This window comes from Schistocerca piceifrons, chromosome 1, assembly GCF_021461385.2.
Source record: "Schistocerca piceifrons isolate TAMUIC-IGC-003096 chromosome 1, iqSchPice1.1, whole genome shotgun sequence".
Classification (NCBI taxonomy): domain Eukaryota; kingdom Metazoa; phylum Arthropoda; class Insecta; order Orthoptera; family Acrididae; genus Schistocerca; species Schistocerca piceifrons.
This window is the reverse complement of record NC_060138.1, coordinates 707,298,344-707,321,740: the sequence shown is the minus strand read 5'-3', so window position 1 is coordinate 707,321,740 and position 23,397 is coordinate 707,298,344. Positions and strand designations below refer to the sequence as shown.

The window sequence follows — 23,397 nt, the reverse complement described above, 5'->3', positions numbered from 1 at the left end:
AACTGACTTTATATCGTCGATCTTGTGTTGCTAACCAGACACATCCTTCACAACTTACCATATGGTTTTAATTTTATCCTGTGAATTAGCTATTCTGTTTGGTACCACATACTCTTTGCCTTCCTAATAACATTTTAAGCACCTTACATGATGTAGTAGTGTTTAAATTACCACTAGAAATAAATCTTAGTACAGAGAACGACAACTGCAATCCACAAAACACCCATCTAGTTGTGAAACAGGAACAATCTGTAGATTATATACAGCGAGCTCATTCGAAATATTTTTTAGTGAGTAATTAAGCAGAGTAGCCTGTTCAGACCTGAAGCTGGACGATTTGTAGGGGCTATTATACCCTGTCCAGAATTAGATCTGCTTATATCTTTAGTGTTTTTGCTCATTGGAGCTCTTACTGAAGGTGCTTTTCGAAGCTGCATAGCTTGATATTATTCCCACCGAATTTTTTGAAAAAAGTTACACATTCGCCGTTTTTTCGATAAATAATCAGTACTACCTTTTTCAGCGCTCTAGGTTAGATACGTTATGCGTGTGACAGTCTTCTGCATTATCAATGTAGAAATTACTGTGAATATAATAACCTTTACGAATATGTTATTTATTTTTTGGATACAATAATTAGGCAATATAACTTAAATCTGTGGTTTCCACTTACCATGATTTCGCCATTAGATATCGTTGAAGCTTTGGCCCTACACCATTCTCAAACTCGTAAGCTAGTTTCTCGATTAGAGCGTAATGTACATCATCATAGAGTGGACGGACAGTGCGGAGATACTGTAAACAAATTTAATGAAATTTTTTCAGACAAATGTCAACGTTCATGCTGATAACATAATTAAGATATCTATTTCTAAGGGAACATAAAATAATGTATGTAAATTGTGTGGTACACGATATAGAATAGATAACTGAACTTTCATTGGATATTATTTGTCTCCATCCTAGTCGCTTACATATTTTAAACATGATGTCACACGCAATCCATGGCAGCAGATTGTGATGGTGTGTTGTCCGAATCACACAGTTCTCCATCGTTACAGACTAGTGTGGGAAGCATCACTTACGTATTGTACATTGGTGCTGCTGCTGCTAGTGGCGACCGGGTAAAGCTTTTCGAGTTTATTTTATGGTAACAACCGAACAGTTACTCTGTATAAAGCACGTGGTTGTCTCGTAAGAGACCACCTAATAACTAAGAACCACGTCATTGACCTGGGAAGATCCTTTAAGACTGTGCACCCGTATTCGGGTATTTACAGTGCAGGAATATTAGGGAAATGCGTCCTGGACTTGGAGGATATAGAAGCAACTAATAAACGACGGAAAATACAAAGAAATGGCGTTCTAGTAGTTTGTGCGTGTTGTAGCGGGGGATTCATAGCGGAAGTCGTTCGTTTTCACCCTCTCCCGTTTGCTGTATTCTAGATGGAGTACATTTTCTGAGAACAACGCGTTACCCTCCGACATGGGCGTTCGATTGGGACTTGGTAGCAGAGCAGTAGGAGGAGAGACATTTTGCAACCCGTCCGACAGAAGTTGGTGTACTTGAGACAGCACCAGCTTTCACCATCATGTCACTACGTTTAGGTTCGAACTAATGAATGACGAGGGAAGTAGGTACGAAAGTGACTGTAACAAGCGTTCATTATCTGTAATTCTTTGTGAATTTTACATAAAATTTCTTGGATTGTCACCCTTGACATATTGCAACATCTTAATCAAACGGCGATTAAAATATCCTGAGAATGTCTCAAAAGTTAGTTATGTTATTGTAAACAGCGGTGCTGTCTTCCCAGATACCTGCCAGGTAACTTTTAGTTGCTTATCCATAACAACAGCATATAAGGAACGGCGTAGTGTGTCTCACTTTTGACTTAAGCAATCCAAATCACTTTCTTGAAGTTCCAAGCTGAGTCAGTATAATGTGCAAAAGCATACTGTCCCATACACTCTAATGAGTACTTTGGTGGAAACCGAAGGCCCGAAACGTCTAGCTCAACTGCATTGTTATCGAGATTTAAGAAGAAGGTGGTAGAATGTACGAAAACGTAGCTTTTATAACAAATCTGAAATATCGCGAACTATTCTAAACAAGAAACGACTACAGATTTTTCATTACAAATGGTTGTTGGCAGGTTGCAGTTGCTGATCTCCTGCTGTAGCACAACTGCTCATCGAAAATCGTACGTCACGAGCAATGCGACCACAACTTGTTGTTGGTGATTTTTTACACTATGTAAGACCATCTGGTGATGAGCACACAGTTGACCATTTTCTACATTGACCATCTTTCGTTGTCTTCAGTTCACATTCTCGCTCAACTTCTTATTGATAGCAAGAACGGCTTTCTATCGGAATTATTTCTCTTGGGCAAAATTCTCTCGACATTCCTTCTAATATGTGACGAATATTGTTTGTACCCTAAAGCGCAGCTTTGTCTTTAGTATGTATCTGAAAATTATTCCGATGTAGCTTACCCGTTGGAGGGTGTCACGCAGCGCTGGCACAGGTAGCTTGGGCAGCACGCCTTGGTAGCTGCACAGCATGGGGCGCTGCTTGAACGTCAACGCCTTCAGCAGCGCGAACCACAGCTTCGTCGGTAGCGACAGCTTAGAACCTCCTTCTCGTTCGTAAATCCAGCCCTTGTAGACTAGGAGGGCGCTCAGCAAGTAGCGCACGCTCACCACCATTATCATCCACAGGACGAGTCCCAGCATCAAACTCGTCAGCGTTTTGCAAGTTCTTAACTGCACCTCATCCTCATGGCATCTACACGTAAAAAACAAATATGACAGAATTAAACTAGAAACTGAAACTAATTGAAGCAAATGCACAGCATACACTTTTATTTTGTCCAAGCTTGACAACCGGCCGCTGTGACCGAGCGGTTCTAGGCGCTTCAAAAATGGCTCTGAGCACTATGGGACTTAAAATCTAGGGTCATCACTCCCCTAGAACTTAGAACTACTTAAACCTAACTAACCTAAGGACAGCACAAAACACCCAGTCATCACGAGGCACAGAAAATCCCTGACCCCGCCGGGAATCGAACCCGGGAACCCGGGCGCTGGAAGCGAGAACGCTACCGCACGACCACGAGCTGCGGACTAGGCGTTTCAGTCTGGAACCGCGCGACCGCTACGGTCGCAGGTTCGAATCCTGTCTCGGGCATGGACGTGTGTGATGTCCTCAGGTTAGTTAGGTTTAAGTAGCTCTACGTTCTGGGGGACTGATGACCTCAGATGTTAAGTCCCATAGTGCTTAGAGCCCTTTGAACCATCTACGCTTGACAAAAACATATTTTCGAAACAGCTAGCTATCGAATCATGAGACCACTTCCTCAGGAAAGCAACTCACGTGTACACATCGGACGCGATAGGGTATACTTAATGACCGACAGGGTACAGTGTCCAAATTTCGCACTCTTAAGGTGTCCTGCCTTTTATCTAAAATCTGACAAGGAGTAATAATATGGGAAAATTCATAAAACAATCATGAAATATTAGTAAACAGATTTTGTAATCATTAGGTCATAAGAAACGAATAAAAAAACAATTATTAATAAAACGTGAACATAGTAACAATTTAAATTTTTTACGAAAGTGTTCTTTATTTCGTCCCCATAGTTCGTTGGTAAGAAAACGAAAAAAAATTTTAATAATTTTCTGGCACCTAGAAACAGTGGTCTACACAAATACATCATCTTAGCACCTTCAAAGACAGAGAGAAACACAGAAAAAATTATAACCTAAGTCTTTGACCCGTACAAAACTCTCATGAGTAATTCCTCTTCGTAGGCTTGGACATACAGACCTCATGACACCAGTTCAAACAGCGAGAACATTGAAGCCATACATCTCATTTGGTGTCAGTTGAGAATGATTTGCCGGACATATGACAGTCTACATCCTCATCAAAATCCTCATCATCTGTTGACACAAAGGGGACGTCCGTTTCCAGGTCATTCTTCTTTGAAGATGTTCTTTTACGAGATCATGATGTTTTAGGTCGAGGAGCACTTCTTTTATTTCCAGTTGCAGTTTTTCCCATCTGAAGCTTCCATTTTGTTCTTTGCTTCGTTGTCTTTGCCTTTGCAGCTGTGGAAGGATTACGCCCATTAAGTTTGCCATCTGCCTCCAAAACATTAATTTTGTGTGGAGCGCCAGTGAAAGGAAATGGTGAACCTCGTCTTGTATTGGATGCTGGGGTAGTTACTGGAACATTCCTGATATCCTTGGGGCTAACAACTTTGATAGGGCTAGGCTGTCATTTGGACTAACAACAGATGGCTCAGATATCCGACCTAGAAGTGTCACTAGGCCTATTTGTTTGGGCAGAGACTTCCTTCTCTTGTGATGACTCTTCCACTCTGATTTGATTTTGAGTTTCCTGCTGATGGCTCAGATAATCTGCACCGATATATATCTGCATTGAATGGAGCAATTCCAGTCTTGTGAAAACCACTCGTGGCATTCTGTACTGTTGTTGCACGACTGTAGACTTCTGGAAAAAGAGAAGCTACTTAGAGCTTCCCGACCACTTCATCTGGATGAGTTGCAAGTAATTTTCAATTGCAGATGCATAATAGGTTTTGAGTGGGAACATAGAGGAAACGTTCAATGCTTGTAACTTTTGATGGAGTTGCGTGGAATATTAATATCGAAATCCCATTTGCACGAGCTCTATTGATGACATCTGTATTACGAATATGTGAACAGTATTCACCCAGAGCACAACTGGCTTGTCTTTTGTAGGCTTTGTCATGTTAATAAGGTGCTCAAGCCACTTGGTAAAAAGAGGACCATTGGTTCAATCGGACTTAAGCAGGAATCAATTGAATCGGGGGGTGCACCATTGAGTAGCTCATGTCTCCACCTTTATTGAGTGAAAATTAGCATTGATGAAACATTTTGCCCGCCTGCCGACATGCAAGTGATTACAGCGATTGTTGCTCCACGTTCTGCAGAAGCAAGCTTTTGTATTTGATTTTTGCCCTTGGTTGCAATTACTCTTCTAGACTTATGCTGGAGAACAGAAATTCCAGTCTCGTCTACGCTGAATGTTCTCATTGCGTCATGATTAATTTTATCAAGTTTTTCTTTTAGAATGGAGAAAAATGCGTCACATTTTCCTTTGTAAATCCCTTCCACAACCACTACTTCAGGTTTCCAGTCTTCGCGTTTTCCCATCCGAAATATGCACAAAAAATGAATCAATTAGATCGGTTATAATTAACCCGTAACAAAGACGAAAGCATTCCAAATTTCGTTCCCCGGACGAAATTAGGACCATGAAAGGGGAGGAAATTAGGTTAAATGTTTCATTTAAACATTGTTGCCGATTCCAACAAAACTAAAGGGAAGACAATAAAGCTGATAGAAAATGTTAAAAAAGAGAAAACAGACCATACCGTGTCACGGATATGAGAAAGGATTTGAGGTGGACATCATTCAAACAAAGGCATTTCTCCTTGCGGCGAGATCTTTTCATGAAATTTGAATCACCATCTTTCTCCTCCGAATGCGAAAATATTTTATTGATGCCGGCCTACATAGGGAGAAACGATCATCATGATGAAATAAGGGAAATCAGAGGTTGCGCGGAAAGATATATGTGTTCATTTTTTCCTCGGGCTGTTCGAGAGTGGGATAATAGATTATGAAGGTGGTTCGGCAAAGTCTCTGCCAGACACTTACATGTGATTTTTCGAGCATACGTGTAGATGAAGATGTAGATACATAGGTAATAATTAATTCTAAAATTATATACCTCGATACTGAAATATAATTGTTTGAAACACTTATGATGCTGCATCTAACTGTACGTTTCAAAACAAAATCACCTCTTTGACAAAGATGTCGCTAGATGTCAACGATACTGCAGCAAACTGACTAATGCTAACTTTGCTATTATTTCCTACAGTCACCACCAGACTGCGGCAGTTTATTGGTAAGTAAGGCCAGGGGGCGAAAATAGGTGTAGGGACGAATTATGATGCCTCTACGCTACTGTATTCCAATATGTAAGCTTGGTTAAAACTCATTCAGCAGCTGCAGCTACTACATCGTGAACTGTGTGACGAAGCTTTGGAACAGATACTGAATTAGTAAAGTGTTAAGTACATTATTAAGAGTCTGTTGATGCTCTTCTTTTCCATACCTTTCTATAGATGGAAGGTTTTTCACTTTGTGCTCTTGGAGCGTAAATTCAAGATTGATGAGATATTTCTGGCTGGCCACACCACAAAACCTAGAGTTCTCCAATCCGATAAGCTAATCTACTAACCTTATCTAAATAGTATGAGCTGCATATACTTTACGCCAGTTCAGGGAAGGGATTTTTGTAATTGAATAGATGTTTATTCTGCATACAGGACGATAATAAATAATTTTTAACCCATAGAATGACTATCAAAGTAAGTACACTGCCTGACAAAAATGTGAAGCACCCAGAAGACGTGGTCAGGGGCCAGTGTAGCATCGTGCACGTACACATCAACGGCAGATATGTTAATGACTAGAGCTACAATTCTCTGTGACAGGTAGAAAGACTACCGGAGCGTAATGCCGTTGTTCGTGCTTAGTGTTCTTGCAAGTCTAGTAGGGTGTAAAAGGAACGTGAACAGTATCAGATGTTAAATGATCACTGTGAAGAACAGGGTGCTGATTCGAGTGAGGTAGGGTAATCAGCACCTGACAGTATTTCATAGCTGCCTCGTTGTGGGTCTCCATTTGGCCGACTGGTCGAATCGTGGGACATTCAAATGTGACACTGGCCCGATGATGGACTGAATGGGAACTTGAGGGCAGACATACTGGTCGTCAAGGTTCCGGTCGACCACGTCTGATCGCCGCCATGAGAGGAACGCCATATTATGCACTAAGCACATAGTAACTTCATATCTGCTCCTGCCATCCGAGAACAGGTAACGGACTCGCTGTAACATTCTGCGCCATCCCACACTGTTGTTCGCAGGCTACTAGCAGCAGGACTAGGCAAATATTGTCACATGTGTAGGCTGCCGTAAACGCCACCACACACATGGCTGCGTCTGGAACGGTACCGTGACCGAGAAGCATGGATTGCTTATGAATAGCATCGCATTGTCTTCAGCAATGAATTCCGGTTCTGCGCTACCCTGGTTGACCATTGGTCGGAGAATATGGGAGTGACCTATGGAAATATCCCATTCTTCCTAAGTTTTGGAGAGGTATGGCAGTGTTACTCTGCTTGATGGTGTGAGGAAACATTGGGTAAGACTTTAAGTCACGGGCTGTAGTGACTGAGATAACTCTTGTGGCAAAATGGTATGTTACAGACATCCTGTGTCCGCACATGATGCCTCTCAAGTGACACTGTTATGGTGTCATTTATCCATAAGTCAATGCTTGTCTACATATGGCATAAGTCTCTACGAAACATCTGCACGAAGCTGAGGCAGTCCTGTGGCCAGCAAGATACCCAGTTCTGCCCTTACATGTATGAGGGTGTGTTTCGCGATGAATCACGGTTCTGCACTGCCCCGGACGGCCGTCGTCGGGGAATGTGGCGACGACCTCAGGAGATGTCCTATTCTTATTTTTGGAGAGACACATAGGTGTTACTCCTGCTGTCATGGTGTGGGGAATCATCGGGTATGACTTCCAGGAGACGGCTGGTAGTGAGTAAGGAAGCTCTGACGGCACAGCGGTATGTTACGGGCATCCTCGGTCCTTACGTGATCACTTCTCGTTCGACAGCATCGTCGTGGTATTTTCCAACTGTTCAGTGTTCGCCCACACGTACCACGTGTCTCTATGAAGTCAGCATGATGTTGCGGTGATCCTATGGCCAGCAAGGTCCCCAGATCTGTCGCCGGTAGAAAAAGTATGGGACCAGCTCGAACGTTAACTCTGCCCCAGTGCCACTATCCATATTATCTAGGACCAGTTAACAACAGTTGTGGGCTAGCATAATCTCAGGAGAGATTTCAACGGCTTTAAAACACTTCCCAACTCAATCAGTGCATGCATTCACGCAAGAGACTGTGCAACGTCATACTGACAAGTGGGCACACACTGCCAACTTCTTTGTAAGTTCGTCTCTATTTTGTAATCATTGAAATAACGTCACATATCCTCTCAACCAGTGAAACTTCATTTCGTTTCCTCCAGTGAAGCTATTATACAAATAAAAAACTCTGTTTCTTAGCATTTATACTGATAAGATCACTCAAAGTGGTTGGCAGAATACGCTTTTTGTTATATCATTCACGCATGGACCGTGGAAGAATGATGGTTTATTTGCTTCCGTGTTATTACTGGCAAATTATTTGTTCACAGTCTTTACAGGAAGTACACGTACTGTGTTTAAAAATATGTAGTGTTGAAGACTGGTTTTCAAATTTTTCTTTGTACCTTTCCAGTTTTTATCATCTTTGAATTCATTTTTGGCATTAATACAAAATAGGCCTTCTTCGTCTTTCTTTAACTTTGAGGATCACTATAGAGTTTAGGAAACAATGTTAACTTGTTTGGGCAGGATTAATAGGAGGAATTCTTTCTGACAGAGACAGTCCTAAGTCCGAAAGAAATCATAAAGCTGTGATAGCAGCTGTAATTACGTATTAGCTCATACCACCAGTATGTAACACACAATCTTCAGTTGTTCTACTGATATTTATATGTGTGCTTTTGTCATAGGATTCCTCCTTTGAATCATTAGCAGGTTATTTGTTCATTTTCTGAACTGGCTGTCAATTCGAAACGAAGGTAATGAAAATGAGTTCCTGCTGCAAACTTTAGTATTTATCTGGATAGGTGCAATTTTGTCGAAGGCAAATAGTGTTGTCATTAGTACTAGCAGCATGGACGAGGTGTCACCGTGCGGCCACTGATGTTGATGCCATTGCGAGTGACTGAGCTCAGTTCTAGATCTCCGTATGGAGTCTCATATTCCGCAAAACAAGACGTCGTCGGAACACGGAGTTAAGCCGGAAAATCTCCACGGTACCTTCCAGTGGGTGGAGACCGTGTACTGCCTTCTGGTTTCGGACATTCTTTTCATTTCGTTTCCATCTTCAGTTTCGAAAGAAACGTATTGCTGCACTTGATTTTATGTCGTCGTACTTATATACCGGGTGTCTCACCAATGGGTCTTCAGGCTCATTTTCTGTGGTGTTTCGGTAGATATTTGCAGTTTTATTTCTGCAACGTGTAACTGGGGTCAGCCCAAACAAATACTGCTAATCACGGCTCTCAGGCGGCGCCCAGTGTCGATGGAAAGCGTCGGTTTGTTTCCCACTTCAAACAAAATGATTTTTAAAGTAGAATTTTACGCGCCCATTAGACAGAGCGGTCCCAAATTAATGTAGTACGTTATTCGTTTTGTCTATGTGTGTTAACAGGAATAACGAGAACTGCTGCAGCGACGGCACCTCGCTGGCTTGCAATGACTGCCACCGCCGTGTATATGTGCGCCGTTCAGTCGCTGCTGAAGTACTGATTGCTCTTCGTGTTTTGCTGTCTCTGTTACTGTATACCAGTAAAACGAATATCGCACTAGACTAATCCGTTTTCGCTCTACCGAATGGCCAATTAAAATTCCGATTTATAAATCATTTTGTTTGCATTCAGATACATAATGACGCATTCCGTCGACGCAGGGCGCCGTATGACGGACGTGATGGGCAGTGCTTGATTGGGCTGGCACCAGCTACACGTTGCAGAAATAAAACTGCAAATATCTGCCGAAGGACCAGAGAAAATTCCCCTGATGACCCATAGGAAAGACACCCGATATAGTGCGTAATTATACACAAAGGACGAGGTACGTCGGGAACCACTGTCAGCCGCTTCCACTGCGGCCTTACCCAGTATAGAACAATGGGACTTAGACACACACATCGTTTCAGTTATCCCCCGTGCCCGGATACTACGTTTCATTTTCAGAGGTTGTCATAAGGTAGAGTTTTCCGTTTATTAATAAATTTAATTAGAGCTTTGTTCATTACAGTCACTAAATTTAAGTATTTCTGACCTTAATCTTGTCTGCACTGTCTTCTGTGCATCTTGATCTTAAAATTTTTATGTCACATATATTCTGTACTTCGATTTTCTTCACAGATTACTCAGAATTTAAGAAGAACAACTGAAGTGTTACTTCAAAGCCACTTTTAACTCCTTATTGCCGTGTATAGACCTTTCCTATCGACAAACGATTAAGAGATTGGGCTCATATTCGAGATGAAAGAAATTCGAATCGCCGTCCAACCATCGAAAAGTAGGTTACACCTGGTTTTCTAAATCACAGCTGGCGTATTGTGAGATGCTGTGGCCTTGAAAGAACACAGCCAATTTTCCTCGTCATTGTCCACATCCGTCTCCAATGACCTTGATATAGATGGGAAGTTAAACTCGGTTTCTTCCTTATGTTTACATCTCCCTACATTCTTACTTTGACTGCTTACTGAATGTGAAGAAGTGAATAAATCGATTATCTCTGTAGCCCTCGAGTGGAGCAAACGCCTCATTATAAGTAATTTACTCCGTCGGTATTTTCTCAACCACGGAGACCCCTGTTAAACAGCAAACATTCCATTATGAAATATCTCTTGTACTTCTCTTTCTTCTTCGTTTTGTCTGTCTGGAGTTTACATTTATTGAAATAGTTTAACGAATGAGTAGCTGTATTTAAATTAATATGTATAACCATCACATTCGCAAATATTAGAATGATATCCAGTACGAAATGTATGTTCCGTAACATTTTCGAGATTTTGGAACTTCATCTATGTACTGAGAATATAGAAGTGATTCTACATTTCGAAATATTATTTATTTTCCACCTCCATGGCATAAATCTGAAAAGGAATAAAGAAATACTGGAGTTTGACGTCCCACCGATATCGAGGACATTGAAGCGTAACACGGCCAGAACGTTGTCAAAATATGTTTGAAGAGATCATCTCAGGATTCCTTTAATGCGGATCTCTGGGTAAGGCTTAAGACTCCGCCCCTACCAAATACAAGTCCAGAGTCTCAAGCAGTGTGCCACGTGTCTAGGTGAAATAAAGTCTAGCTGAGAATGTCTCAAGTTTGCCATAAAGACACCATACGGCAGTACCCTTTAGAGCTGTAATGGGACGTTCAATGTCATGTTTGATAGAGTACCTGTATGAGTGGTGTCTACAAATGTGTTCATCTCTAAATCTTTTTCGTAATTATACTCTATGAGCTGTGATGGAACTGAATACCTGAATGTTCTTCACCAGAATATGAAAAGCGAACATTTTTTTGTAACTTAGCATCAGTTTCTCACAATATGACCAGTTTAATTGTCAAAGTATACTATAACATAATATCCGTAGGGATTCTGGCCCACTTTGTTTACATTTGTGAGAACACATGAACAGGTCAGTGCCCTACCCATGATGTCACAAGCAACGCCCTCTTCTTCAGTGACGCCATCGCCCTTGGCAATGATGTCGTCATTCTTATCAATGGCATCAATATCATCATCATCATGTGGCAAGCCACGGTCTCGCGTCCCCCTCCCACACTCCCTCCCCTCTCCACCCAATCACACCATAGTACTGTAGCGGGTTGTAGCGGGTATTAAAATGAGACAGCCAGTCACATTGCAGCTGTCAAATTACGTATGATTCGACTGAATTGAGTAAACATCGCGCCAAGTTCAAAACCTTACGTAAGCTTCACTTGAATTGCATAAAAATAGCGTCACATTCAAAGATATTTGCCCCTGAGTTGCGTTAATTGGTGTCATTCATCATACACACACACACACACACACACACACACACACACGCACTGGGCTCTGTATTTCATCTCTTTGTCTCTGTAAAACACTAATTAAATTTCATCTCAAGTGTGTGCACACAGCATCAAAATTTACATACAACATTTCCGCATCTGCCTCATCATCATCATATTAAGCGAAATTTACACACCACAAAAAATGTTTATGTCAAATACTGCACTGCCTCAATAAATTCACTGCACGCGCCTCTCATTCTCTCTGTCTCACACACACTCCTCTGTCTCCCCCTCCCCCTCTCCCCCCCATCTCTCTCTTTCTATTTCTCTCTCTCTCTCTCTCTCTCTCTCTCTCTCTCTCACGCATAAATGCGCACACACACTATCTGTCTGTAATGCTTGCTTTGACTTTCAGTATAAATCATTTGTCGTCTTATGCTGTGACACAGTGGAAACGTACAAACGAAATACACATTCTACTTCAACCTCAACATTTTTTAGAATATCATCTATTGCAAATAGTGGGTTGCTGCAATTTGAGTACATATTTCAAATATTTCCATTATAGAATAAAATTTTGAAAACTGTACCTGCCTTAGTAAAATACAAATGACACTGAATTTCCCTTTTAGGATCAACTGTAAACTGTATGAATAATATATTCTTACTTTAACAATCAACCAGTTTGTTATACTGAAGCAAAATCCTTCGTTGTGGTAAATAAGTTCATAATTGGAATCCGTAAAGCACTCCCTCTTAAGCGAATGTATTATTTTCACGTTTACGTCTGATAAAGTGTTTGGATCGTAACCAGAACCAATGACTTTGTATGTGAGAACTAAAAATTCTTGTGAATTAAAAACCAAATCACAACAGTCTTCTTTTAGAGAGGGATCATTAGCTTCTGTTACAGTTCTACTGTTTGATACTTTATGAAAAGGAACTGACTTTTTTTATATACATCGTTTTTTTAAAGTAGGTCCTTATGAAAATCAAAAGAAATTTCATTAGTTTCTATGAATATTTTCGTAATCAACTGAGTCCATTTTGCTCATTCTTTCACAATATATTATGCACACGGTGCTGCTGTTGAAAAGTCAATTTCACTATCACTGATGACTGAATCTCGACAGCAGATATATTTTGTAATCCTTCAGGAAGCGAGCACTGCTGCATCATGTGCTCATTATTGAGTGACACTGTTCTTTCTCTATCACGAAAAAAATTTGGAAATTTGTTATAAGTCCTATGGGACCAAAATGCTGAGGTCATCGGTTCCTAAACTTACACACCACTTAATCTAACTTAGACTAACTTACGCTAAAGACAACTCACACACCCATGCCCAAGGAGGACTCGAACCTCCGACAGGGGCAGCCGCGCGAACCGTAACAAGGCGCCTGAGACCGCTCGGCTACCCCGCGCGGCTCTCTATCACCGGATAGTCTTTCAGTGCAATACGCACTCCTGCCCTCACACAGATTCTTGTAAGTCTGCAGCATTTGCTGTCTTGAACTATAACAAGTAACTGATAAGAAAAATATAAATTTTGTTAGTAGCAGTAGTATGTAGTGCCCGTCAGAGTTACATTTTGTGTCCAAAAAGAGGATAGCATTTAATGACGGCAATCGCTACGGCGATCATAATGATGTTGTGTAGGATGGTTCAGCAACAAGCTACGCACAGTGGGATTTATACTTTTATAAAACTCCGTAATGCTGAGTCAACAAGTTGAAACCACTTCCAACTTGTGCAGACAGATGAAAAATGTGATCAGCCAAGAAGTTGTAAAATTAGTCAACAAGTCCTGTTCTGTCAACATAAGCATCACATTCCGCTCTCCTCATTTAAAGGAACAAAATGTCAAAGGCATGACTGCTACATGATACGCCTATTCAAGGAAAGTTAGCCACAATTTTGGGGATAAAAAATTAATTACTGATGTTTAACTCATGCATCATAAGTAAAGCCATAGCATCTCACAGGTGTACACAGCTGAAACGAGTGGATGCCACTCCTCAGGAAGTGAGATAGATACTCTGCAAAGTAGTATGTTGCATGCCTACTCTGTTAAGTGGCAGGCAAGTACATCATATTGGCACAATAATTTGGTCTATATTTTCAATTCTACTCTGAAATCAAACACGATAGTTTATCATCTGTTCTCAAGAACCAGTGCGTGCTGCTCAATATGAAAAATGTTTGCAGATCCGTGAACACACGGTGTTTTCGAGCATCTTTCAACTGATGTTCTCATTCATTCAGCGACTGAGTCTCTAACTTTATTATCATGTAAGTTATTGCCTGGCACTTTAGATTGGGTCATGTTACAGCATAACTGTAACAAATTGTCCCCCATGTTACAGCAAAACTGTGACACTGGACATCAATATAGGATGTGACTACTCTTCCCGTTTATCGTGGCTTGAACTCTGCTGGGGAAGCAATCAACGAGGTGTCTGAGTGTCTGTCGAGGAAAGCAATCCATTCTTCCTCAAGACGCGAAGGCATAGAAGGTAGTGATAATGGACGTTGGGGCTGGAGCAAATTTGACGTTCCATCCAGTCCCATAGGTGTTCCATCGGGTCCAGGTCAGGTCTCCGGGCAGTTCAGTCCATTTTAGAAATGTCATTGTCCACAAACTATCGTCTTACAGATGCATTATGACACAGTGCATTGTCATGACGATACAAACGACCATCATCTCCGAAATGTTCCTATACTGTGTGTAAAATACGTTTATACCCTTCTGCAATTAGCGTTTTCTTAATATCAATGAATGTACAAACCTTAACCACTAAAAACATCCCCATTACAGCGTGATTCACCATTCCAAATCAATAGTTTTCAGTCACCCACTGCCTAGTGGCACCACTCATTACACCAACTAATGTGTCACTTAGCATTTCCCAGAGAAATTTATGGTTTATGAGGAGCTGGTCGACCAATGTACCTCATTACCGGCCGGAGTGGCCGTGCGGTTCTAGGCGCTACAATCTGGAACCGCGAGACCGCTACGGTCGCAGGTTCGAATTCTGCCTCGGGCATGGATGTGTGTGATGTCCTTAGGTTAGTTAGGTTTAAGTAGTTCTAAGTTCTAGGGGACTGATGACCTCAGAAGTTGAGTCCCATAGTGCTCAGAGCCATTTGAACCATTTTTGTATATCATTGTTTTTACTCGTTACGCATTCACTGTGGTACCTCTACTACTGGTGGCACTTTGGAACTTCCAGGTGATTCCTGCTGATGATTTCATGCAATTCCTTAAGATCGTCCTCCTCAGTACTCGACATTCCCCGTCCAAAAGTACACGAGTTCTGCTTGGTCTTGGTTTAGCTGTGATTTTTCCTTCACATTTCCACTTCATAATCGCATCACCAACATTTGACTTGGGCAGCTTTAGAAGAGTTTAGATGTCCTTGATAGATTTGTTCCTCTGGTGACATCCAATGACTAGACCAGTTCAAAGTCGCTGAGCTCTCTTGACCATCAGATTCCGTAGTTACTGCTTCTCTGCTGACAACGCAATATTCTCTCTCCCCCTTTATACTGGAGGTTCCATCCCTCATGACATGGTATTTTATTCGTACAAACTGCTAAGAAGAACAAGAAGTCAAAAAATACCACAAGGTATGCATTCCCACAGACCATGTTGTTGTTGTTGTGGCCTTCAGTCCTGACACTGGTTTGATGCAGCTCTCAATGCTACTCTATCCTGTGCAAGCTTCTTCATCTCCCAGTACCTACTGCAACCTACATCCTTCTGAATCTGCTTAGTGTATTCATCCCTTGGTCTCCCTCTACTATTTTTACCCTCCACGCTGTCCTCCAATACTAAATTGGTCATCCCTTGATGCCTCAGAACATGTCTTACCAACCGATCTCTTCTTCTAGTCAAGTTGTGCCACAAAATTCTCTTCTCTTCAATCCTGTTCAATACCTCCTCATTAGTTATGTAATCTACCCAACTAATCTTCAGCATTCTTCTGTAGCACCACATTTCGAAAGCTTCTATTCTCTTCTTGTCCAAACTATTAATCGCCCATGTTTCACTTCCATATATGGCTACACCCCATACAAATACTTTCAGAAACGCCTCCTGACACTTCAATCTACACTCGATGCTAACAAATTTCTCTTCTTCAGAAGCACTTTCCTTGCCATTGCCAGTCTACATTTTATATCCTCTCTACTTCGACCATCATCAGTTATATAGCAAAACTCATTTACTACTTTAAGTGTTTCATTTCCTAATCCAATTCCCTCAGCATCTCCCGACTTAATTCGGCTACATTCCATTATCCTCGTTTTGCTTTTGTTGATGTTCATCTTATATCCTCCTTTCGAGACACTATCCATTCCGTTCAACTGCTCTTCCAAGTCCTTTGCTGCCTCTGACAGAATTACAATGTCATCGGCGAACCTCAAAGTTTTTATTTCTTCTCCATGGATTTTAATGCCTACTCTGAATTTTTCTTTTGTTTCCTTCACTGCTTGCTCAATATACAGATTGAATAACATCGGGGATAGGCTACAACGCTGTCTCACTCCCTTCCCAACCACTGCTTCCCTTTCATGCCCCTCGACCCTTATAACTGCCATCTGGTTTCTGTACAAATTGTAAATAGCCTTCCGCTCCCTGTGTTTTACCCCTGTCACCTTCAGAATTTGAAAGAGAGTATTCCAGTCAACATTGTCAAAAGCTTTCCCTAAGTCTACAATGCTAGAAACGTATGTTTGCCTTTCCTTAATCTACCTTCTAAGATAAGTCGTAGGGCCAGTATTGCCTCACGTGTTCCAGTGTTTCTACGGAATCCAAACTGATCTTCCCCGAGGTCAGCTTCTACCAGTTTTTCCATTCGTCTGTAAAGAATTCGCGTTAGTATTTTGCATTAGTGACTTATTAAACTGATTGATCGGTAATTTTCACATATGTCAACACCTGCTTTCTTTGGGATTGGACACAGACACAGACCATAATGAAACGGAATGGATGAGAATGTCAAATAGCCATGCAAAACGAATTTCATTCACTTAGATGCCAAAGTTTCTAGAGAAGATAGTTTTACGTTGATGTTTACATATAATTTCTGCACTCACTCATGTTGTGCTAAAAGATTTGTCTTGTTTGCAAGTAATACATTTTCTCTATCACATGAACGTCGATGCTCTGAAAATATTTGGACATTGCCATTTGTTAAGTCCCAAATCGTGTAACACGGCGAAGGCAGCGGCGAACGGCTGTCACCGGTCGGCAGCACGCAAGTAGATGGAATTGATAAGATACTGTTACTGGAACTTGCAGGACTCATCTGTGGGAGGTAGGGAGTAGGAGCTAATTTCACAACAAAATTACAATTATTGGTAAAAAGAAACACCCAGTGTAGTCATGCAGGACAGAGGTGATAAACCAACACTTGGATCTGAGTTCCTTGAATGTGCATATATGTTTCCTGTTACTTAAAATACAGACGTTTCACACATGCATTTAAGATTTAATTTCCTTGATTATGCATACCCTGAAGAAGACATTCCTTCTCAAGATCTTAAACAAGGAAATGTGGAAAACGAAATATGATGCTTATTTCAACAAGACGGCACTTATATACCTTTCTTCCAGTTGGAACAGTTTCAAACACGTCTAGCACTGGTGGGAACGTGGAGACTAGACATTTAAAGTGAGATAAGAAAATTACTTCAATGGACATGTTCAGATTCTTTCCCACCACCATTTGCTGATTCAGCAAGAAGGTTTGGAAGTACTTAGAAGTATTCGAAACAATTCAGTTGACTCAGCAGGAAGGGGCGGGGGGGGAGGAGGGGTATAAAAACAGAGTTACCACTTGATGCTTGGTACTGATGTGCCATTATAGCCAACATCCTTGTCCAATGCTTTTTCTTTCAAGGACACGTGTACACGTGTGCAAATCTCCAAAAAAATATTAATATGACGTATACATTAGTATTAACAATGTTACATCTTGCACCTATTGATTACTTGCTGTAACTAATCCATGTTTTTATTTTTATTTTTTCCGCTGAGTGCTGCAGTTTCTGCTGGCAGCTGGAGAAAGCAGTGACTGTAGTCCACAGAAAAATAGATACGTTCACAACGAAATGCAACTCGTGTGGCAATCCTCTACAAAAAGAAAAAATGTAAATCTTTCATCTTTCAACTACTGATTCTGCTTCTTCGCGAAACATTTCTGTTGATGGGAATTTGTTATGCATGTTTCAGAGTTGCGTTCCTTTTGACCGTTTCCAGTCCATTCAGACATTGCCATATATATAAATGCTACTATGATGTCTTTCCCAAATCAGCCTAATTTCTGTAACTCAAAGATGCTGTTTTCTTATCCAATATTGCAGAATCTGCAACAGCGGCTGACGTCTAGCACTCGATCGGTACAGCGGTTGGAGATCAGCAGTGGCTGTTGTCCAGTACCCGGCCGAAGAAGAAGACTAACAGAGACCACTGATGGACAGGTTTCTCGGTAGGCAGAACATCATGCACATTATTATCGACTTTGAAACTAACCCAGTAACATTATTGTATTTGTATCAGGTTCGCACTAATGGATGAACCAACGCCTAAACAAAATTAGATGCAATCAATGATCTTGCATGGCTCGCTATTGAGTCCATATTTCAATATGAAAAGCAACGAGCATGTAAGAGGACTGTGGTAGGGAAGGCGAATGGTCGACTTCAGTTTACTGGAAGAATTTTAGGGAAGTGTGGTGTAAAGGAGACAGCATGTAGGACACTGGTGTGACTTATCCTTGAATTCCGCTCCAGGGTTTGGGATCCGTACTAGGTCGGACTGAAGGAGGACATCGAAGCAGTTCAGAGGCGGGCTGCTATATTTGTTATCGGTAGGTTCGAACAACACTTAAGTAGTACGGAGATACTTCGGGTAATCAAGTGGCAATCTCTGGAGGAGAGGCGACGTTCTTTTCGAGGAACACTATTGAGAAAACTTAGAGAACCGGCATTTGAAGCTGTTTGCCGAATTATTCTCACATACGTTGCGCGTAAGGACCATGAAGATAAGATACGAGGAATTAGGGCCCATACGGAGGCATATAGATAGTAGTTTTTCCCTAACTCTGTTTGCGAGTGGAACAGAAAGAGAAATGACTAGTAGTGGTATAGGGTACCCTCCGCCACGCACCGTACTGTGGCTTGCGGAGTATCTATGTAGAAGTATGTAGAAGTAGAATATGTACTAGTCTGATATCTAATAGTGGTAGCTTTAAAGAGCCTAGACGTTTCTTGCATGCCTGTTATTACGTTTTTCAGAACAGAGTCCGTCTACTTAACGAACATCTTAAAATCAAATTTTTGCTAGAATGCAAATTTCTGTTTTCCAAATCAGGCGAAGAAAAACAATCGTATCTCAATACAAAGAATGTGTGTTTAATGCCATCCAAATTGCACATCGATGGTACTCTACTAAAGTTACTGACAAGCTGTTAAAGAAACTTGTGACTTTTCGAGAGGCGTATTAGCGTTGAAAGAAATAGCTCAGCTGCACGTTAATGTAAAGTTTCTTATGCAAAGCTGAACAAAAAACCGCACAAGGTCACAGCAGATAAACATGCAGTAATAAATGTCAACGCAAAACACAGTGCTTGTTTTATATAATCAGTTCTAGAAGTTTTATATTCTGTAAATAACCATGTAGGTCTTGAAGCGAAATATTGGCCACATGTGAACAAATTAAACTCTGTTAATACACCGTTCCCTCTAGAACTGGAACAAGTTCACATTTTCGAAAAGCAGAATGAGTATGCCTCTGTTAATGTCTACAGCAACCATCATTCAGATTATAATTGGATGGCTTGTAAATGACAAGAGGGATGAGAAAAAATTTCAAGTTATACCACTTTATGTTACAATGCACCATTGCAAGAAACATACAAATCTGTTGATGTTGCAGGTTCCTATTACAAAAAGCAACCAAATGAAGTTATCTTTTGTAATTTATGCTGATACAGATGTACATTAGAACAAGTTACTACTTGCAGTCATGGTAGTAACTGTGACTCATATTCTGATGAAATACGTTTAACTATAGCCTATTACAACTGTAGTATTCAGAGTTTAAGTCGTTTAGAGGTTGCGGTTGCATGAAATTGTTTACTGAACAACTGTATTCAATGGCTGAGAACGTGAAAGAGTTTTCATTGCAAAATAAGAGGATGGAAGTAGGTCCCAAAGAGGAATTAGCGTTTTACTCGGCAGTTTTTTTGCCAACATATTTGCCAGGAACCATTTAAAGAAGGAGATATTAAACGTAGGGACCACTGCCATTTCACTGGTGCATATCCAGGTATAGCACATGCCAGGTGTAATGTACTCTACTGATCTCTCTATACAGTTCTAGTCACATTCCAAAATCTGAAGAATTACGACAGACATTCCTTCATCGTAAACATATGTGAACAAACGACAATGTATGGTGACAAAGAAGTTAAATCATGTTCGTGTTTCTCTGCGGCATCGAATAGGGACAAATATAAATCATTTGTTAAGGGTACTGCAGTACTGCACCAAGAGAGGCACTGTAATTTTAAATTTAGAATTATCAGTTCACTGAGTTTTTTTATGTACTCATTCAAAAATGAGCAACATACCTGTAATCAGATGAACTCAAGATAATGAGGACGTGTTTCTCCGATAATTTGTCCGCAGCTCGTGGTCGTGCGGTCGCGTTCTCGCTTCCCACGCCCGGGTTCCCGGGTTCGATTCCGACTTTGATAAAGGTCGGATTGTAACCTATCGCGATTGCGGTTTATCGTATCGCGACATTGCTGCTCGCGTTGGTCGAGATCCAATGACTGGTAGCAGAATATGGAATCGGTGGGTTCAGGAGGGTAACACGGAACGCCGTGCTGGATCCCAACGGCCTCGTATCACTAGCAGTCGAGATGACAAGCATCTTACCCGCATGGGTGTAACGGATCGTCCAGCCACGTCTCGATCCCTGAGTCAACAGATGGGGACGTTTGCAAGACAACAACCATCTGCACGAACAGTTCGACGACGTTTGCAGCAGCATGGACTGGGGTCAGGGATTTTCTCTGCCTCGTGATGACTGGGCGTTGTGTGCTGTCCTTAGGTTAGTTAGGTGTAAGTAGTTCTAAGTTCTAGGGGACTGATGACCATAGATGTTAAGTCCCATAGTGCTCAGAGCCATTTTTTTTCTCTGATAATCTACTCTTTAATCTAGTTAATCAGAAGGGAATTTATCCATATGACAATATGAGTAATGAATCGGTTTCACTGGAAGATTAATTAGTTTCAACTGAAAAACTTATTAGCAGGAGAAAAGATAACAGGAGATGAGTAGCTAAGACGCAATATGCGGAATGCATTCAAGTCTACAACACCTGAAAACTATGCTGTCTTATATTTGAAAACCAACGTGCTACTTCTTGCTGATGTGTTCCAAAACTTTTACAGTCTATGTCTTTAAAACTATGATTTGGATCATGTGCATTACATTGCTGCACTTGGCTTGTCATTGGATGCTCTGTTGCAAATTGCTAAAGTAGAAAAAAAAATGTTCAAATGTGTGTGAAATCTTATGGGACTTAACTGCTAAGGTCATCAGTCCCTAAGCTTACACACTACGTAACCTAAAGTATCCTAAGGACAAACACACACACCCATGCCCGAGGGAGGACTCGAACCTCCGCCGGGACCATCCGCACAGTCCATGACTGCAGCGCCTGAGACCGCTCGGCTAATCACGCGGGGCGCTGAAGTAGAATTGCAGCTGTTCCCTATATCGCACAACACCACTCTGATAAAAGAGGCATAAGAGATGGTATTGTCCATTGTTCTTAGAGGCATGCTGTTTCCAAAAACAGATTCATGGCTAGTTATGATGATAAAATTGGTGAATCTTACATTATACATCAACATATGAGTAGCCATTACAGCTGGACTATGTTACAGTAGCTTTCAGTGTCCAATACTGTATGGATTTCTCCTGAGAGTGTTGAAACTTTTGATGTGGGAAAAAACATACCAGACGATTCTGACACAGGGTACATTTTAGAAGTGGCTCGAATTAGCAGAGAATATTCGCAACTTTCTTTGAGAGTACCTTTACGTCGAGATAAACGTCAGCAGTAGCATCCAAACCCATGAATTAATTTCGACCTTGTATGATAAGGAAAACTATGTTATTCACTACAAAAATGTGAAACAATATATTCGACATAAATTGGTTTTAAATGTATTCACAGAATTTTATCGTTTATATAAGTCCCTTGAAGCAAGTCTTACACTGAAATTAATGCACAAAAACATATGAAAGCAAACAATGACTTCGAAAAAACTTTTTTCGAACTGAGAAATAAAAATTTCTTTAGAAAAACCATGCAAAATGTGCAAATCATGCAGGACACAACAATAGCTACAGCTGGAAAGGTGGATTGGAGCAACTACATTAATTTCCAAATCAATTTTTCACAGGAGTGTAATTTTTAACGAAAATTTAGTTGGCACTGAATTGTACAGGCTTAATGTACTCTTTTAAATGCGCATTGCATTAGGAATTGCTACTTTGTATATTCTGAAAACCTTCTTATTGACTTTCTTTACGGGTATATATTAATCAAGTTTCCGGCAAATCATGTAAAACTACGCAGCACAAACATCACTAGCTTAATTTATCACGTTAAAACTCTAACATTTACGAGGATATCAGGAATGATATTCGTACAAGGTCTGATACTTCGGCTTTCCCTGTAAATAACGGATAGTATGTTCCACTTGCGGACATAAGATATGTGGAAATAATAAATGACGAACTGAGTGGTGAAGTTATTACCGAATTCGTTACTCTACAAGCAAAGATTTATGCGCTCGAGGCTGAGTCTGGACGCGTATTGCAGAGCGAACGAGTAGGTAAAACGCTGTCCTATTAATGGGTTAAACGTAGATGTTTACAGTCAACGTGTGTTGGATTCGGAAGTTAAAAAAACTCTGGGATATGTTATTCAATCAAAGCACGATGTAATTTCTGCTATTAAACAACACTAACTAGGCTTATCTGCACAGGACCATAAACCTTTTATGCTTCCAGATAAGGTGAATACATTGGCTCCGGTTACTACGATCTGAAAAATTACGATTATTATTGATTTTATTGTAAATTATTTAAAGAGTTGAAAAATGTAGAAAAACGTAAAAAGTGTGTGTGTGTTTGTGACTTTCATTAATAATAAAGCTTGGGTACTTACACTTCTTTGCAAAGAGCCCAAAAAAATTCAGTTCCATACTTTTTTGAACAAGGCCCAACAACTTTAGATCGACTTTTTTTTAACATGGAGCATAATTTAGGTTTGTGTGTGTGTGTGTTTGTGTATGTGTGTGTGTGTGTGTGTGTGTGTGTGTGTGTGTGCGCGCGCGCTGAATGGAGACAACTTATGCAATTCAGAGGCAAGTATCTATCAACATGCTTACTAACAATTATCTTTGACCATGGCACCATTTTATGCAATTCAGAGGCAAATATCTTTGTACTTGGCGCCGTTTTTACGCAGTTCGAATGAAGTAATTTGACAGCTATATTGTGACTGGCTGGCTCATTTTAATATCCGTGGTG

The 23,397-nt window shown here is 40.8% G+C and overlaps 1 protein-coding gene across 1 annotated transcript in view; it reads right to left on the bottom strand.

Moving 5' to 3' along the window:
- The window catches only part of LOC124787694 (carnitine O-palmitoyltransferase 1, liver isoform-like), a 142,010-nt gene that overhangs the window by 27,161 nt on the left and 91,452 nt on the right, over positions 1-23,397 (bottom strand). The window contains exons 4-5 of the mRNA XM_047254526.1: positions 2,499-2,790; positions 674-795 (exon numbers count right to left, since the gene is read on the bottom strand). Of these exons, the coding sequence (XP_047110482.1) occupies positions 674-795; positions 2,499-2,790 (414 nt within the window). The remainder of the gene's footprint in view (positions 1-673; positions 796-2,498; positions 2,791-23,397) is intronic.